At 37.6% G+C, this 18,913-nt stretch overlaps 1 protein-coding gene across 1 annotated transcript in view; it reads right to left on the bottom strand.

The window, feature by feature from the left end:
* Positions 1 to 2,679: 2,679 nt before the first annotated feature.
* Positions 2,680 to 18,913, bottom strand: part of ttc6.L (tetratricopeptide repeat domain 6 L homeolog) — a 56,619-nt gene continuing 40,385 nt past the window's right edge. Inside the window, exons 23-32 of the mRNA XM_018231148.2 lie at positions 18,471 to 18,620; positions 15,971 to 16,111; positions 13,190 to 13,303; positions 12,737 to 12,856; positions 12,563 to 12,636; positions 11,766 to 11,976; positions 8,376 to 8,528; positions 5,361 to 5,531; positions 4,393 to 4,618; positions 2,680 to 4,204 (exon numbers count right to left, since the gene is read on the bottom strand). Of these exons, the coding sequence (XP_018086637.1) occupies positions 4,068 to 4,204; positions 4,393 to 4,618; positions 5,361 to 5,531; positions 8,376 to 8,528; positions 11,766 to 11,976; positions 12,563 to 12,636; positions 12,737 to 12,856; positions 13,190 to 13,303; positions 15,971 to 16,111; positions 18,471 to 18,620 (1,497 nt within the window). The 3' untranslated portion in view covers positions 2,680 to 4,067. The remainder of the gene's footprint in view (positions 4,205 to 4,392; positions 4,619 to 5,360; positions 5,532 to 8,375; positions 8,529 to 11,765; positions 11,977 to 12,562; positions 12,637 to 12,736; positions 12,857 to 13,189; positions 13,304 to 15,970; positions 16,112 to 18,470; positions 18,621 to 18,913) is intronic.

Below are 18,913 nucleotides of genomic sequence, written 5' to 3'. Positions count from 1 at the left end.
TGAAATGCATATGTGGTGGACCTGCCCAACAATTCAAAGATTGTGGAAGGACGTTTTCAAGACAATAAATGATACTCTGGCAACATCATTATCACCGGATCCTTGGACGGCTTTACTACTACGGAAGCCTGAGCGAGTGACCTTTAATGAACACAAATTGTGTGTCCAATTATGCTTAACAACAAGAGGCTTGATAGCTAAAAAATGGAAAGGTCCCCCTCAAACGATGCAGGAGATACGAAATAAGATGTGGTGGACTATCGAGACTAACTGCCCTAATGAACAATAGACTGCATAAATTTGAAGAAGTGTAGAATATTTGGCTATTTCGAGAAGGCTTACTACATAGACAGATATAACGTTTCAACCACCGAATTCCCTCCCCTTACCTCCCCCCCCCCAGTTTTCTCTTCCCCTTCCCATTAAATAGTTCTTCTCATATTCGAATATGATCATATGGTATATAACCGCATAAAAATCAAGCTGAGAATGTATGTCAAAATGCTCTTTATTCTTGCCCTGTTGCACAACTGGGAGAAATACATTCTATTGTATGATTTTTTTTTTCTGTGAAGCTTTAATAAATACAAAGTTTAAAAAAAAAAAAAAATCATGCAGTATATTACTGAAATTCTAATGTTAATTACTTTTTGCTATTATCATTTAAGCAATTATACATTTATATATTTCATATAAAATAATCATCAATGATTTGTGTTTATAGCCAATGAACTGGGAAGCTCTAATGAAGAAGCAGTTGGAGCCCCCATTCATTCCTAGCACACGTCACCACCAAAGATGGAAAAGCTGGTGATGCTGCAACACCACCAGACAGAAGGTGGCCTGTACATGAGGTTATGAATAAGGTGTTCCAAGATTTTGATGAATCACCAGAAGGCTCCCTACACTGATGACAGCGATATCAACAAACATTTTTATATGGAGTGCTTGATATTTTAATTTATTTAGAATTTTAATACTTATACTGTATATATTCATTTTTATACTTATATAATATTTATAAATATAAATGGTGACCAGTTTGTAGTGATCTTACCTGGTGGTCTAGTGGTAAGACGCCCGCCGCTCCGTGAGGCCTCTGCCAGTAGGCCGCAGGCGCTTACTCATTAGGGCTCGCTGATGACTCATTTAAAGGCACGCTGAAGTGATGACAGCGCGCAAGGGCGCGAAATTCAAAAAGTATAAATAGCCTAATAGGGCTTCCAGACCTTGGCGTTATAGGAGTTTGTTCCTGGTGCTATTTGAGCTTTTGCTAATCTGTTTTGAACCTGTTGGATCCCTGTTGTGACCCCTGCTGTCTTTTGACTATTCTGACCTCTGGATCCTGACCCTTGCCTGAATACCGACTACTTCTTCTGCCTAACCCCCTCTGATTGACTTCCTGGTTTGACCCTTGCCTGCCTGACTACGTTTATTCTCTGCCTGCCCCGACCCGCCCTGATCTGACTACTCTATTGCCTAACGTCTTGTACCACGACCTTCTGCTCAAAGACTTTAGCTACAGTTGTGCCCCTTGGCTTGTTTAGAACCTTTCGCCTTGCAACTCTTGTTTTAAGACCTGACGGCATCTGAGTAGCTGAGGGCTCCTCCCGAGACCAACAGCGGCTGCTACAGGCAAAAGCACGAGCCGAGACCAGGGTGCTTGGCATTGGTTCTAGATTCAGGCTGCCAACCGTTACACCAATTCTATTAGGGATGCACCGAATCCAGGATTCGGGCCTTTTTCAGAAGGATTAGGTGGAATCCTTGTGCCTGGCCAAACCAAGTTCAAATCTTAATTTGCATACATAAATTAGGGACTGGAAAGGATATCATGTGACTTCCTCACAAAACAAGAAAGTAAGAATTTTTGTTTAACTTTTTCCTTTCCTAACCCTAGTTTGCATATGCAAATTAGGATTCAGTGCAGTATTCAGCCAAAGCTTTCACAATGGATTCCTGGATTTGGCCGAATCTCAAATAGTGGATTCGGTGCATCCATAAATTTTATACCCCTTGGTGCTTCAGCACTTGCCTCTGGGGCCTCTCTGGATATGGCCCTATATCTTTAGGAGGTTAAATGCTGAGACGGAGCAAAATAATTAGCTGCTAAATTGTGCTCTATTCACACAACATTCTGTGTGAATAGGAATGATAACTATTAAGGAGAAGGAAAGTGTAAATCATTGGGGGGTGCCAAATGTTAGGCACTCCCAGGATTATAATCGCTTGCTTGATAAGCCAGACTGGTGCTCCTGCTAGCAGAAAACTACACTTGCCCAAGGTACTTCTGAGCAAGTATCATGGAGAGATCTTCTTCCTGCTTCTTCCCGCTCGGCGCACATGTGCAGTAGAGTGAAAAGCTCTAATCAATATTAATTTATAAAAGGATATGAAAGAAAACCACCCTCTAACGGCTGTGGCAGTGAGAGTTCCATAAATTGTAAATCCCACAATAGAGTGCATGTTACTGACTTCATGTGTTTAAACTCAATTTAGAGATGAAATAATAATGGAAAACATGTTTAATAAAATATATTTCTGCATATTAGGAAGTGACTACTAGAGGCCAACTGGAAGACATTCATTCTGGTTTCTAGCACAAGGCAAAAAAAGAAACAATTTGCCCAATATTCTTACCATTAGCCAATTTAAAATTATAGGATATAATCCAAGAAATATGACTTGCTAATGTATTTTATTCTCACATTTTCATAATAGACAAAAGAACTTTGTCCAGAATAAGGTCATACAGACAAACTATTAATGTTAAAAGTGTGTTTGTAAAAGTTTATTTACTAATCATGGACTATGGACTATCTAATATGGGTTAGTCTCAATTTTCTTGTTATATACAAATTTGTGTATTAAGGGTGTGTCCCCAAAACATTATGTTTGAATAAACACACCGGTTATCCCCGCTTGCATTTGTCCTGTTCTTCAGTGCAAAAACTGCAACCAACCAACTGTATCTCTAGGAAGATCTAGAAATCACCTGCTAGATTGGTATGTGAAGGAGCCTGCTTTGGTTATGCTCCATACATGAACTGGTAATTTTGTAAGGGAAAAGAGAGAAAGGCACCTTGCCACCCATAAAATGGTTTGCATAACAGAATATATAAAGCAGCTGCTAGGTATGAGCAAACTTTTTCGCCCAGGACATATACGTGGAGAAATTCCAGCTTTCTCAACTGGTGGGAAAAAAAGTCTACCTTATTATTATACTGTATAGATTAGAGCCCTCGCTGTCTCTGGACATCATGTTCGGAGAAACTAGCAACAGGGGAGTCATTTATTTCTATGAAGAACAGCTGTATTACAATGGAAAATAACTTCTCTAACAAGCAGGGCAAAATGTATATGCATTTGCAGTACTAAAAACCATTGACCACATTGTAATTTCACTTTCCTATTAATTTGGCAAAAATGTTACAGTTTCACAAGTTTTTCTCAATTTACTCATCACTAAACATTATATATTAATGTGTAATTGTAATAAATGTGTTGGGAGGTGTCACTTAATACTAAAGCCATGCAACTGTTGAACACAGCTGTGGCTGGTGGTTGCTACCATGTACTGATCTATTAAATCTGCCAATATAATTACAATAGCGTATGCTTAACTTGCTGCATTACCAGACCAAGGAGAAGATTTAGTGTGACCACAGAAAAACGCACCCACTTTCAATTCATAGGAATGAACAGAAAGTGGTGAACTCATTTCAAACTTTGATAAATCTACCCCCAAATGCACAGTAGCCTGTGAATCAGTTTCCCTCCTTCCCCAAACTATCTATTATTCCTTTTCCATGTCAATGCCACATGCTGAGCCACAGACTCACTAGACACAGCAATAACTTTTATGGCATGCTGTTTCTATGGCATCACTGCTATACCTTTATATAAATAATTGTTTCTATGCAACCCCAAAAGGGGATGCCTGGTTACTGAATTCTGGAATCATTGGTTACTTAGCAGTGTACAGAAGCCAAAACCATTTCAGATACATCTTGTAATGGAGGGAATGAATTGCCCTGTCAGTCTGAAGCTTGTATTCTCTCCAAGAATTAATACTGAGCAGATTGTCCTAGCAGTGTTATAGCATGCTCATAGTCCTCAATTGCTTCTTTGGTTAATCCCAGTTTTCCTCTTATGTCAGCCCTTAATTTATACATCAGTGGGTCATTTGGTTGCAAATTTAGAGCTAAGAGAGAAAAGAGGGAAACAATTAGGCTTTGGCTACCAGTAGCAAAACAAGTCATGAGTACAATAAGAATACCATATTAGGCACCTGCTTAGTGCAGGAAATATTTTTCTCCAACAATAAAGCTGAAATGTGCCCAAAATAATCCGGTTAAAATCTACTTTGTAGTGTAAGTTTAAAAGGCCCACCTTGTGAGATGTCACTCTCTGCCTGCTGGTACTGCTGTAGAGTGTTATACACGCTGGCACGATTGAAGTAAGCAGCAGAGGAAACAGGACAGAGATTAAGGACAAGCTGGAAGTCCTGCAACGCGGCCTGCCCATCTTGCAATAGCATATTTGTAATGCCCCTGTTCAGAACTGCCGACTCATTTGCAGGATCAAGTGCCGCAGCTCTTGAGTAGTATTCTTTGGCCTGTTAAAAAAAAAAGAAATATAGATTACCAAAACAGACATTGGAATTATTTTATGAGAGGATGGACACTTTATAACTGCATTCATTGTCCTAGAAGGGATCATAGTGGTTTTTTTTCACTCAATTGATCAATTGATTGCTGTGTTCCCCTTTGATCTATACCATGTTCACGGGCAACATGATCAAAAAAAAAAAAGGCAAAATCAAAAATATTAAAGGAACATGATCCTGATAATTAATGATTTATAAAAACAATAAAATGTATATAGCTGTTCTATCAGTTGTCAATAATGTTCCAAATGTTACCAATTTCCAAATAACGATTTTTGGCCACACCCTTGATCTGCTCAGGTCACACATACACATATGCACTGCAGATAAGTAGGATTCTTTGTTTGTAATAACGAATATGATGTGCCTGAGCATCACAGCTCAAAACTATTCTATACTATTATACTGATAAAAGTGTACAGGTACTTTTTATTAATATGAGGGGCAAAGGACCATTAAGTATATGTGCAAGTGCATTCCATAAGGTTAGAGCTGATCTGAGACCAGAGGATACCAAGAAAGAAAGTGGGAGTAAACTTTTATTTGGCCTGAGCTGGTATACAAGTGAACACAAACACCAGCACTATACAATGAATTAAATGTACATCCAAAACAAAGACACTTTTGGACTTCCTTTCCCTATAAACACAGCATAACTGACGACATCTTAGTTTTCCAAGAATGAATTTACCTGTGTGAACTGTCGGTTATGTAGATACAAGTTGGCTGCATTGAAATATGCCAGTGAATACTCTGGGTCTGCTGTGATTGCTGCCTGGTAATCTCTCATTGCATTTGGTAATTTCCCCATGAACTGATGAATCACGCCACGGTTTGTGAGTAGTTGTGCTGAACCACAAATCTGTGAATAAAGTAAAGAGGCTGAGCTGGCCCATGAAAGGATCAACTCTTTTTCTGTTTGACTTCAGCCAGACTTGCATGTAAAAAAGCTCACTTGGCACCTGTACCCAATATCATTTGCCAAGTGGATTGGCAATAAAAGAGACAGTCAGAGAACACTAGGGATGCACCAAATCCACTATTTGGAATTCAGCCGAATGCCAGAATCCTTAAAGAAAGATTCGACCTGATACTGCACCGAATCCAAATTTGCATATGCAAATTAGGCCCAGGAAGGTAAAAAGTGGAAAAACATTTTTTACTTTCTTGTTTTAGAAAAAGTTACGTAATTTCCCCTCCCGACCCAAATTTGCATATGCAGATTAGGATTCGGATTTGGTTTGGCCAGACACAAGGATTCGGCTGAATCTAAATCCTGCTGAAAAAGGCCAAATCCTGCCCGAATCCCTAACTAAATCCTGGATTCGGTGCATCCCTAGAGAATACACTCCTTATACCAATAAGCATGAGTTAATGTCTTAAAGGAGAAGGAAAGTCGTTAACCACTTGGGGGTGCCAAATGTTAGGCACCCCAAGTGAATGTATTTACTTACCTGAAACTCCGGGCCAGTGCTCCTATCAGCAGAAAATTGCACTGGCTGGGGTTATTCCAGCGAGTATCATGGAGCGATCCTCTTCCGGCTTCTTCAAATTTCCAGGGGCAGATGCATGCGCAGTACAATGAAAAAGCCGAATTTTTAGTTAAAGTTTGGCTTCTCACTCTAGTGTGCAAGAAGACAGAAAAAGCCGTAAGAGAAGCGATCTGTGGTGCTCGCTGGAATAACCCCGGGCCAGTGCAGTTTTCTGCTGATAGGAGCACCGGCCTGGGTTTCAGTTAAGTAAATACATTACAATGTGCTACAATGCTTAGTCCTGGTACTGCTCATAATATTATAATACTTTTAACTAGCTTTTTTTACTTGATATAAAATTATAGGAGAAGGGTAATTTCCTTTTTGTCCTCTTGTTATTTCAAATAACAGGCTGCCATTTATCATAATACAACGCTGTATTAGTGCTTATTCATATTTGATAGCTACCAATAAATTTAATTATTGGAATGATGAGAGTGGGTGGAATATTTCAGGCCAATTATACAGGAAATTGTATCTGAAAGGAGAGGAGGCAAATATGCAATTAATGTAAGAACTACTGACTGATCACTTGCAGGCTGGAAAAACAGAAGCATTTACAAAACAGAAATCCAGTTTCTGGTTTGATGCACCAAGTACTGCAATTTATATGGATCAATTGTCCCCTTCTTAAGGCATTTTTGCACTAATCCTCTTTAAATGTCTAAAATGTATTAATAATGTTTGTCCGACACTCCCTGTCCTTTAGCATTTCAGTATTTCATTTCCATGTCTGACAATTCTGTTTGTAACATTGTATTTAGAACAATTCATTTGAATTCTTGAAATCAACTAGTAATGTATCCTAACCTAGTGTAACATTCTTAGTTACTATAGTCTAATGCATCCTTTTTAGTTGGTTTATATATGTGTTTACACCAACGGCAACATGTGTAATATATTGCAGACAGTGCCAAAGGATAAAAGGAAGAAAGAAACATGGAAAATGTAATAATACTTTCTTTCTTCAGATGCAGATATATTAACTAGTAGGTGTATTTTCTAATTGCATGTTTCTTGTACCAAAATGTTTTATTACGTTTTAAAAAATTACAAAACAATACAAATCTATACGCAAAAAAAAAAACCCACCATAAATATCTTATCCAATATCCCATAACTATAAATAGCAACTGGGCTACATAAATAGTAGAGCTCTCAATGTTTAAAGTTCCATTTAGACACCTCCAACCCCAATGCTAATTTATAGACTTTACACATGAAACACTGAAAACAGCAACGGATCGTTCTCATGGGCTAGCCATGGCATCAAAATTTTATCATACTCCATATCATTCTGCAAAATGTAACCAAGCTAATTGCATGTTTCTGTTGCACGGAATTGCTCTTGGCTTCTGCTCTGAGCAGTGACTGATCATCTCCAATCTACTCTGGAAATGCTTTTCAATGATGGAAGCCTAACTGCAATATACTCTTGGGGTAGATTTATCAAAGGTCGAATTTATGTGAGTTTTTAAAAACTCCCATGAACTCGAAATTCGACCGATCAAAATTTATTAAAAAAAATCGAATTTGCTAAACTTGGGTGAATAGGATCGACCCAAACAAATTCGAATTGAAATCGATTCGAATTTTAAAAACTCAATTAGAGTTTTTCTCCCCGAAAAAAAAAACTCGAATGTCAGGAACGCTGCAAACCAATCAAAATTTATCCCAGGGCATCTCCCATTGACTAAAACAGCAATTTGGCAGGTTTTAGGTGGCGAATAGTCAAATTCGAGTTCTAAAAGGGCTATTGCATGATAAATCTTGAAAATCTAATTCAAATTTTTAAAAAAGCTTGACTCAAATTTGAACAATTCCCTAGTCAAATGACAGTTTTGGCCATAAAAAAAACTCGAAAATTCAAATTTTCAGTTCGACCCTTGATAAATCTGCCCCTTAGTATTAGAAAAAGCAATTAAAAAAAAGTTCTGAGCTGGACACTCAGTTACTGCTGTTTCAGTGCTTGGGTAGCAGACATTCCCAAAAAGGGGCCAAAAGCAGTGGATGAAAAATGGAGATGGATGATGCAAGATCAGGTTAAGAATTTGGGGTGAATTCTTGGGCACACCTGGACTGGGAATCAAAATAGGCTCTGTCATTCTAAGCACACAGAGATGCACACAGCCCCACACCAGCCCAATGACTGCCTATGGCATCTAACAGCATACCTTTAAAGCAGCATTCATATCTTGAAGAGCAGCAAAGGTGTCTCCCATCTGCAGGCTGACAATCGCTCGCCCCTCAAATCCCAATATGCTGCGAGGGTCAATATCAAGAGCCACTGTGAAATGATTCCAAGCTTGCTGAAAAAGCCCCTGAGCCTACACAGGACAAACAGAAAGAGCAGGCCAGTAAGTAAGCAATATACTTAGCACATGTCTTCCAGGCATTTAACTTATAACTGAATACATGCAATATTGAGCATGTTTGTTTAGACAGTTACCTATCATTAGGTAAATTGACTTTTAAGCTTTCTTCAGAAATATATGGGGTGACCAAATCAGTTGCTTCTCACTCATTAGAAAAGGAATCAACAGACAAGCCTGTCATAGCTACATGAAAACAAATAGATGTGTTTTCCAGTGATAGTGATAGGTTGTGCTTACCTGGGTTGATTTCAAGCACCAAAGTAAAAATCACTGCATGCAAAGGGTATGAAGACAAGCTTTGTCATTCTATATACTGCATAATTAAAACAGCAACCCTACCCTATCTGTTGAAAGAATGCAGGCAGTTGCAGTTTCATGCAAAATGTTGTATATTGCTGGTGTATATTTTTAAACTCCAAACATTCTTTCGCAAAGTTAAAAAATGTATTTGGGGTCAGGAGAATAGATGTTCACATAAGCCTTCCAGTTCCAAAACACCACAAAAAATGTTGTCTATTTCCATGTATCAGTTTGGGTCCCATGGTTCAATGTAGCTGTAGATCCTTGTCATAGGTGGAGGGTGATTTTTTTTGTTTGGGGAGGCTTAAAGTTGGACTTAAAGCCAATGCCAGATGTAGTAGAGTTGCCTCTAGTCAAAAATCAACCCAAGTTACTTCCTTGATTCAGTGAAAACTGTGCAGAAGTGCAGGTAGGGAGAGGTGCTTTTTCCTCAAATATCTTCTGACTTACCTGTACTGGAATCACTATATCTCTGCTCTGGCAGCAAGAACATAATACCATAACAGAAATGGGCAGTATGACTACAAATGAAACAGTGAGACTAGTGTGTTCTGCAGCACATTATATAAAATGAAAATAGGGATGAATAGGGAATCACCTGTTAGCACATAACCCCAAAGAAAAATGGCAATGGACGTGAGCACAACATGGACAATCAGCTCAAGTAACAGAAATGTAAAGCGATATTCTATATAAAGATTAATTTATGTCAAATTAGAGTGACCTTGTCAAGCTAAGGCAACTGAAGAGTCTGGACTGGAGAGGTAGTAGGGATGGGCTCAGCCTGATAATTAATTTAAGGGATATTTGGGCAGAATGTTTGTTTGTTTTCCAAGACACAAGCCCAACTTGAAGGTAAATTAGGCTGAGATTTGGGGCAACACTTATTTGTTGGGGTAGATATTCTTCAACCTAGCAGCTTGTTAATTGAGGCACTACACCTTTGCCAAAATGTAATGGTCCTTTACAGATGAAAATAAAGATAGAATGCTTTTACTATAATTGCTGTTGATCTATGGCTACAAATAGAGCGTATTCTTCAACCTATGGCTAAATGTCTAATATGCCAATGCTTTCCTACATCTGTAACCTTAAACCTTGGGGCCAACAAAAGACTCCAAGAGGGTCTTAAAACAAAGATGTCCAACAACTGTTGATCCAAGAAGTCCTACAAATGTTTGTGGCAGTTTCCATCAGAATGGTGCACCTTTGCTACAAAACACGCATAAAGGGCAAGAGCTCTAGTGCAATAAATAAATAATAAAAGCCCATCTGCGGCTGTTTACTTAAGGTAATAAATCTGGAATGTAAAAGTTGTGGCAGGCTGTAAAATGGCCAATAGCATCTTAGTGGCTATGTGTCATTGGGTTCTTAGTAAATAAACAACCTCATTTTTAGAAAGAGAAATTAAGCACCCGATTGTCCTGTCTTTCAGTATAACATAATGTCTTGCTGACTGTGTTCCTAGGATAAAAGTAAGCATTTCAGGCAGACAAATGGACCCTATCACACATCACTGAGAGTTTGTTTCTAGAATTTATTGCAGTAGCTGCTCTTAAATCTCTCAAGCAAAATATAATTTAAATGATGTGGAAATACTAAGCTGTAAAAAGAAAAATACCCAAGAGCTTCTGAACGTAACATGATGAAAATGTCTGAATAACAAATTTGCTACATTTTATCTGGGTAATGTAATTTGTTGATAAGGAAGTTCTTGCGCTCTTAGAAATCCAGAAACCATGGGTAGGCAACAATCAGCTGATATATATTTCTCACCATTCAGTGATTAATTCTAGTTTTACATTTTTACAAAGGCTGCTGCAATGGTACTGTGCAAATCCCTACCTCTATATGCTAGAAATTACAGATAGACATGGTTTGCAGCTATTATATGTCAGTCTTGGTGATATCTTATTTCTTGAAACCAGTTCACAACATGGTACATAAGCAATCTTCATGGAAATATATATGCATATAATACACTTCTTCAAGATATGATAATATGGGCATTAAAACAAGGGGACCACACTGATCTCAGCCATAGAACATATTTTGCAGTTCATGCAGATCCAAATGCATATTTATGTATAGACTTAGCTTTTTATACATAAAGATATCATTATGTGGAGTGTAGTCATAAATGACCAGAGACTGCCCAGCACTTATATAATACAATGTTTTATAACTGGTATCTAATATTTAATAATAATAATAATAATAATTACTATAGCAACAACAATAATAACAACAACAATAATAATATAATCATATTGCAATGGTTTTTTAGCACTGTGGATTGTTAATCCTTGTGACTTGTAACTGTTTGCTAATGGAGTATAAACACACATTAATTACACTAATGTTATTGTTAAGCCTCAGATTGAGATTGTTTTTTTATTAGTATTAATCCAAGTTAATGTAAGTTCCAATGTTGCTGTTTGTTATGGCTCACAATGCATTCTGAAGATGGAGGCTCAGTGTAGAACACTCCCAAAGAAATCTGGCCAGTTACCATAGAAACCCATTCAAAGAGAGTAATGAAACTTATTTTAAGAAAGATGTAAAAACCATTAACTGCTTTAATATCAGTATCCTTTGTAGATACATTTGAATCTCATGTTGTGTTGTAGTTTAGAGTCACATCTAGAGGGCACAGGGTGAACATCACTTGCCTTACTATTAAGGGTTACTGGACTGCACTAGATTCTGTGCATCCATATGGTCCAATGTAATATTTATTTATTAGATGCCCTGTTTACAATCCATAATTTGTCAGCTGTAACATTTATGCTGTATCTACTTGCTTTATATGTAGTGATAGGATGTTATTTTTGTGAATTTGACAAAACAACCCTATATCTCTGGGGGAAAAAAAAGAGAAACACTTACTTGCAGAGTATACCCCAAGCAGATCCGGGCAGCCACACAGCTGGGATTTAGATGAAGTGCCCTTGCAAAATCACATTTAGCTTGTGCAGTACCACTTTGGTGGCCATATTCTATATAGGCATTTCCACGGCCAATGCATGCCTCAGCAGACAGCGGAGTTATGTTCAGCGCTTGATTAAATGCTTGCACTGCCTCTTCATACTGCTGTAATCTAATTATAGGTTAATGCAAACAAAAACATAAAGCCATGAGCAGGGGTGATCCTGGAGCTGACGCCTCCCCCCCCGCTCTTAAAGGAATTGTTCAGTATAAAAATAAAAACTGGGCAAATGGATAGGCTGTGCAAAATAAAAAAAGTGTTTCTAATATAGTTAGTTAGGCAAAAATGTAATGTATAAATGCTGGAGTGACTGGATGTCTAACATAACACAACAGAGCACTACTGCTTTTCAGCTCTCTTGGTTTCCACTGACTGGTTAACCTGGTGACCAAGCTATTTATCCAGTTTTATTTTTACACTGAACTGTTCCTTTAAAACTTTAGCATCGGAACAGGTCAAGGGGGCCCACCGCATCACTAGTGCAGAGAGTGCCATTGCACTCTTCGCACTACTGTACCAGAGCTGAACTTGAGAGTTATTTAAATTCTCTTAAATTTACCAGAGGTCGCTTTTTTCCACCCCTGGTAACTGTCTGTTGCCTCATGGCAGGAGGGGCCCTGGCCATGAGTCTGACAAGCTGTATAGAGTAAAAAAAAAGGAATGTGATGCTGTAGCATTTCCCTGTTGTGACACTCACCTGTGATAGCAGTTTCCAATCACCAGATGAATCTTTATGTCTCCTGGAGTCCGTAAAGCCACACATTTAAAATCCTTTACAAGAAGGAATCCAAGCAGTTAGGTTACCGTCATATCACCACAAAATCTAATATAGACTGCCATGTATGATTGTGTATGCATACTGTATATATACCTCAAGGGCGTTGGCAAAATCCTGAAGTTCTAGGTAAAGTAACCCACGGTTCACAAGAACTTTGGTATCAACCTCCTTCCATCCACCAAGAAGCAGTACAATGCTATAGTCCTTTAGAGCCTAATTTAAAATATGAGACAAAGTAAAGTCAAAGTATTATCTTAAGGTAATCTTAAGGTTTTAGAATTGTCACAAACTGCAATACAATAAAACTGATCATTTCTTTCATATTAGAACAAAACTTAGAGAAAATTATGCCTACTAATAACACAGAAAACAAAATACTATTGTTTTGCCAGACATATATACTTATGCTGGATGTTACAGTTAAAGGAACTGTAAAAATCAAAGGTTTGTGCCAATATATTAGACACCTCCCAGTAGGGATGCACCGAATACATTATTCTGGATTCGGTCAAATGCTCTTATAAGAACCAGAAATAATTTCTCTACCTCATCATACATCTTAATCTGATGATAGCAGACTCCTCTGTTATAATATACTAATGAGCAGGTTGGATCCAATGCAGCAGCTTTAGTGAAATCTTGAACAGCGAATTTGTAAGCCTGCAAAAAACATTAACATAAAATGAACATTCCGATTAACTATCGTTGTATTTTCTCACCTGGTAAAAAAAATGAATCTAAACAATGTAGCAAAAAAGCATGCAAATGCATTATGTGCAATTTTTCGATGTGGTTATAATTAAGAAAAAGAACAGGCATTTATATTCTAGCTTCTTCAGAAGTAAGGGCTTACATTATTTTATTCAGTGACATAGAGCTGGAGGAAGAGATACAAAAGCATAACGTCACAAACAGATAGGACAGTGATTACTTCAAGTACTACAGGTATGGGACCTGTTATCCAGAATGCTCGGGACCTGGGATCGAATAACAGATCCGTAATTTAAATCTTCATACCTAAAGTCTCCTAGAAAATTATGTAAACAATAAATAAACCCAATAGGCTGATTTTTCTTCCAATAAGAATTAAAGGGGTTGTTCACCTTTTAGTAAGAAGTAGAGGGTGATATTCTGAGACAATTTGCAATTGCCATTCATTTTTTATTATTTGTGGTTTTCGAGTTATTTAGCTTTTTATTCAGGAGCTCTCCAGTTTGCAATTTCAGCCATCTGGTTGCTAGGTTCCAAATTACCCTAGCAACCATGCATTGATTTGAATAAGAGACTAGAATATGAATAGGAGTTGGCTGAATAGAAAGATGAGTGATAAAAAGTAGCCATAACAATACATTGGTAGCATTACAGAGTATTTGTTTTTAGATGGGGTCAGTGACCCCCTATTTGAAAGCTGGAAAGAGCCAGAAGAAGAATGCATATAATTAAAAAACTGTAAAAATGAAGGCCAATTCAAAGGTTGCTTAGAATTAGCCATGCTATAACATACTAAAAGTTAATTTAAAGGCAAACTGCCCTTTAATTATAACTGAGTTGGGATCAAGTACTTGGTTTTGTTTTATTATTAGAGAGAAAAAGGAAATAATTTTTAAAATTTGGATAATTTGATTATAATGGAGTCTATGGGAGACAGAATTTCCATAATTTGAGCTTATAACGAATCCCATACCTGTATTGGGTAAGCCCATCCCCTTTCTAGTTTATTTGCATTACTGGCAGCTAATCTGAATAATGCTATACAAATAAGAAAGAATAGGATGGGGCATGTATGAAAGTGCTTGAACCATATGCCATTATGAATCCTGATTTTATGTTTCTCCTCAGTAAAGTTGCAGGTCAAAGGCCCTCTCCTCCAGCAGAACTAAATGATGACCCAAGTGTGTACTTGAGAGGTAAGCATAATGTATACAAAATATATTTTGATGAAACCTCTTTATAAAATTTACAGAAGTACTAGTGTATTTACTTAACTTCATGTAGATGCTCTTCCCCTTATACATTTTGCACAGAGAATTGTATTTCTGCTAAGTATGTTGCTGTGTCTACTGCTTTGCTTTAAGAAAAGTCACCCTGTCATATTTATATCACAGTTTTAGCTATCTTAGCACTCCGTCTAAAAATGACATTTAGGGCTCTTTGCCCAGCATGGAATACCTGCTCCAGTACATAAAACCGAGTGAGGTTTATAAAGGTTGGGGGCTGATTAATGTAGTTATATTAATAACAATGACTAACAGAATCTGGAGTATAATTAGAACCAGTAAAAGTGCTAGAATATATATTTTAGATTCATTTACTGGTGTCTTGGCTATTCGCATAGGAAATGTGCTTACTGTCTCACTAGCTACAAAAACATTGCTGCCATCCTGCAAAGAACAGTTTATCTCAAAATTGCAATTTTGAGAACTGACATGCTAATAACAACTTGTCTGCCTACATGTGCAGAGTTCTGGGTTAAAGGACACATTTTTCCTCTAGCGTTTAGGAAAGTGTTCATCGGACTAGCAATATAAAGACATACTAGGACTTGTTGTAATGCTTGTGCTTATAACAACCCATCTGATTTGAATATGTTTTTGTCTATACCGTTTACCTTCATTGGCTTGATTGAAAAGCTTACCTACTCTTGTGGGATGTAGTTTATCTGCATATATGAAAACTGAGTAACTCAGGCCAGACTCATGGACAAAGGGGACTGCTACAATCATAAGATCATACCAGAGCCAGGTTCCAGGTTTTGTGGCCACAAAATTACTGTATGCCATAGCCATGTCTAAGCTATTAGTACATTGAATAATGACTGTTACCAGTGTAAGACTGGACTCTATTGGGCCCACTGGAGGACCAGACCTCCAGGGCTCCCGCTGCTGCCACCACCCCTCCCTGTTTATGCCACCCACCCACTGAAACCTTACTCGATCGTGCATGCACCTGTTGCATGAGGGAACCGGGCTGTGGGGCCCAATGGAATTTCTCTCGTGGGGCCCAGTGGACCAGTTTAAGATACTCAGACTTAATATACTGGAACTGTGAATATAAGTATAGGAATGCGAGTGTATTTGTGAGATGAATGTGCTGTTAGTCTGAATGCCAATTGGTAAGGAAGGTAAATAAGAACAGCTTCAGAACTGGTAACAACTATATATTATATATACATAGGCACTCACTGTGTATGTATGTATGTATATATATATATAATATATATATATATATATATACGCATATATAAACACACATATATATAATATATATATTTATATATATACACACACACATACATTCATACATACATACATACATACAGTTCCTTACCTTTATGTAGTATTTCAGTGATCCCCGGTAGAGGTAGGCTCTCACACTGCGTGGCTGGACTTTGATTGCAGCATTGCAGTTCATGATAGCTTTAGAGTATCTCTTCCTGAAGCCATAGAAAGCAGCACGACACAATAAGGCCTACAGTAAAAGGCACACTGTTATGCTGGAATTATGCTTTGGGGCAGTTAGTAGACAGGAGCAATCTGAACACCAAGCATAGGGACAAATGCAAAACGGACACATCTAAGGGCATCTTGGCAAATATGGCACCTATTGTATAAGAGATTAAAGATGTTTTCAGAAAATCACACAAAAATCCTACCAATTCTCTTTAGCCACTAGGGACAGACTAATATAATTCCAAACTTTCAACCAATTATACATCACCCCACAATATGTTAGCTACATGAGTGACACAAATACTCCTGCCTGCTACAAATGAAAAGAACAGAAAGCCAATTTTACTCATATGCTTTGGTCCTGTCCCCCATTTCTTGAAATAGGTAACGGACTATGTACAAAGGCAAGATGGTTTCCCCAAATAATGTTGCCAGAGGTCTGCCTCTTAGAGGCAGTAGACAAAGTGGTGTGAATTAACTCTCTTTTTATGACTAGGAAGGTGATGATTAGAAACTGGATGTCCCCTAATACCCCTTCAATAGAGGACTGGATGAGTCCAATAAGGACCAACCTCCTATTAAAGTATATGTCCAGCAGCTGGCTTAAGAAATATTAAAATATTGAAAAACTGGATACTCCACTTAATTGTACTTACTAACACAATGGTGCACTGTCATGGAAATGTGTAGACTCAGGGGCAGATTTATGAATGCTCAAGCCTTTGGGCTTGAGCATTTGGCTACTAAAACCATGCGTGACTTTCTAAACTCTTGCGTGGTTTCTGCATTTGAATATCTTGGATTCATGTGGATATTTCAACAAAAAAATTAAAAGCTCAGCAAGTTTTAGGTGCAGGAAGCATAGGTATTCAAATGCAGAAAACACGCTTTTTGCTAGCCCAAGTCTTGAGCATTCACAAATTGTCCCTTGGTACACAGATCCTACCTTCCAATTAGGATGTGAATATCCAAAGTTGAATTCTGTATAGTGTATTTAATTGACACTGTATGCTTTGATATATGTACCTAAAATGATTACCTACAACTATTACCATCCTTTCCTGCTTCATTGTCCCTTGTTCCTCCCTCCCTTTTTTCTTGAAAAAAATAAATCCAGTAAAAAAATATATATATTTTCCATGATTCATTAGCAAGAAGATATTGTTATTAAAATGTGTGCAAATGTTATATCTTATCACCCTCAGCACTGTAAAATTGTCCTAATTATGTTTAGGTATATGCTGTCCTGTTACTGTTAGCACATTTATTTCATAGTTCTGTGCATCATGTGAACGATAAAAGAAAAAGCTGCTGCTGTTTGAATTCTCTTCACGAGACCTTCTGGGCCATACAGATATTTTAGTCAAGCTAAAACTGTGCTACAACCACTTAAGAGTGAATCATTGTGCTATTTAGGTCAAGGGAGTTGACCTAAATGTGGAGTTATTAATCCTTCTACTATGGAATAATGTGGCATATGTGTATGCCAGATTCAGCAGAATCTGAACAAATGTAAGATCATACCATTTGAAGTGTGTATGGAACAGATTTGAGCAGGTCAGCAGTAGCATGTAACAGAAGCTTTCACATTTAGGAAATGGAGTGGAATGTTATCCCCAAATAAATCTAGGTACCTCTTATTCCTGTTACTATCCTACTTACACATGAAGCTTTATTTATTTCAGTTTATTGCAAACATGCACAAGCAAATAAGATACTCCATCCAATTAGATACTTGCTTTCATTAAAGGAACAGTAACGTCAAAAAAATAAAAGTGTTTTAAAGTAATGAAAATTTAATGCAGTGTTGCCCTGCACTGGTAAAACTGCTGTGTTTGCTTAAGAAACACTACTATTGTTTATATAAATAAGCCGCTGTGTAGAAATGGGGGCAGCCATTCAAAGGAGAAAAGGCTCAGGTTACACAGCAGATAAGCTCTGTCTGTCTAATGGTGTTATCTGTTATCCATTAGTTAACCTGTGCCATAAAGCCGTTTTTCAATTTCCACCATTGCTCCACAGCAGCTTGTTTATTTGAACTATACAGTAGTAGTGTTTCTGAAACAAACACATCAGTTTTACCAGTGCGGGGCAACACTACATGATATTTTCATTACTTTAAAACACTTACATTTTTTAGTGATTCTGTTTCTTTAAACTAGCATGTACTGAAAAAGTCAAAACATCTAGGCATGTTCATATATACATCAGTACTTGAGCCAATAGGCTTTGTATATTTGGCTTTGGATAGCAGTTTGTGGCATGTGAATAATGCTTCTACCTCTACAATGTACTATAGCAGCACACTCTATAAATGCAAGCCTGCATGTAGAACGTTGTATGTGTGTGGTCCTTCTGGTGCACATTGCCGACCTTACCTGGAAGTAATTAGAGTTGATTTCCAGTGCTTTGTTGAAATCATCCAAACAGTTTGCTTGATGAAGATGCATGCGACAAATCCCACGCTGATAATAGGCTTCATGGAATCTCGAGCAAACTTTAATTGCACTGGTAAGAGCCTCAAGAGCCTACAAAGGTATTATGTAAATATGATGGAAGGACTAAAGTGCAGAATGAATAAACATCTACAATACAGAATTTTAAGCAAAATATTTACATACATAATTTAAATAAGTAAGACTTCAAAGTCTCCATGTTTTACCCCATAAACACAATAAAAAGTACTGTACAATTTTGATCCTCTTCATGTTTGCTTTAGTGCTTATGAATTCCATGTTACTTCCCTCAACTAAGGTATTGTCCATAGTCTATAACAGCAGTTGTGTTTAACCACAGGAGATACTTAACTATGCCTTTGTTA

The sequence above is a fragment of the Xenopus laevis genome, chromosome 8L (genome assembly GCF_017654675.1).
Source record: "Xenopus laevis strain J_2021 chromosome 8L, Xenopus_laevis_v10.1, whole genome shotgun sequence".
Classification (NCBI taxonomy): Eukaryota; Metazoa; Chordata; class Amphibia; order Anura; family Pipidae; genus Xenopus; species Xenopus laevis.
The sequence above is the reverse complement of the archived record's forward strand: the minus strand, read 5'-3'. Positions and strand labels throughout refer to the sequence as shown.